At 35.8% G+C, this 1060-nt stretch overlaps 1 protein-coding gene across 1 annotated transcript; it reads left to right on the top strand.

Moving 5' to 3' along the window:
* The first annotated feature begins 240 nt into the window (after positions 1 to 240).
* On the top strand, positions 241 to 705 carry LOC145571049 (uncharacterized). Its single transcript, XM_081630147.1, has one exon. It carries the CDS (start codon positions 241 to 243, stop codon positions 703 to 705), a length of 465 nt encoding a protein of 154 aa, XP_081486273.1.
* The last annotated feature ends 355 nt before the right edge of the window (positions 706 to 1060 follow it).

The raw sequence follows: 1060 nt of genomic DNA, 5'->3' as shown, positions 1-1060 counted from the left end.
GATGAAGGATGGGATTCTCATTTGGAGGAAGTTACTTCTTTTATGGATAAACATGGAATTGAGGTTCCTAATATGGAGGGGAGATATCATGTTCCCGGGAGAAGAATGTATAGAGGTAATGGCCCACAAGTGACAAATCTTCATCATTTCCGGGTTGAAGTTTTTCTTAGTGTCATTGATCTTCAACTACAAGAATTGGAAAATAGATTCCCGGAGGTAAGTAAGGAACTACTTATATGTATGTCTTACTTTAATCCCACTAATCGTTTTGCTTCATTTGACAAAAGTAAATTGATTCAACTTGCCAAATTCTATCCTAATGAATTTCCAAGTAATGAATTGAAATTTTTTGGTTATTCTCTTGATAATTTCATCGTTGCTATGAGAAATGATGAGAGGTTTTGGAATTTGAAGAGTCTTAGTGAGCTTTCCATGAAACTTGTTGAGACGGGAAAGCATGAAACCCATGAACGAGTGTACTTGCTTTTGAAGTTGGTTCTAACTCTACCCGTTGCAACGGCAAGTGTAGAAAAGGTATTTTCAGGAATGACGCAAGTGAAAGATAAATTGCGTAATAGCATGGGAGATCAAATGTTGAATGATTGCTTGGTTACTTATATAGAGCGAGATATGTTTTTGAATGTTGACATGAATGATATTATAGATCGATATCAAAACATGAAAACTCGTAGAGAGCAATTGTAATTTCCTTTACTTGATTGTAATATGGATATTTATTACTTTTGGAATGTATTTTTTTTTTTAAATATTAGTTTTTTTTTAATATTCTTGCATTAATTATTGATTAGTAGTCGGTGGTGACCTAGCACCCAAAAAATCCTGGATCCGCCACTGACGGCGCTGCCCTAATTCCTAGGTCATCAAACCCTAGGAAAGGGCACACTTTTCAAGGACCCTATAAATATGGAGATTCCCCCCAATAATTGGGTCAAGGTCTTAATCATTAGGACATTTATCGCTCTCGAAAACAGAGAACAGTTGATCTCGGAATCTGAGAAGATACTTGCTTTCAGCACGTTTTACTCCAAATCCGTATTAA

Source organism: Chenopodium album, chromosome 12 (genome assembly GCF_948465745.1).
Source record: "Chenopodium album chromosome 12, dcCheAlbu1.1, whole genome shotgun sequence".
Taxonomy (NCBI): domain Eukaryota; kingdom Viridiplantae; phylum Streptophyta; class Magnoliopsida; order Caryophyllales; family Amaranthaceae; genus Chenopodium; species Chenopodium album.
Note: the sequence above shows the minus strand (reverse complement) of the source record. Positions and strands in the feature narration are given on the sequence as shown.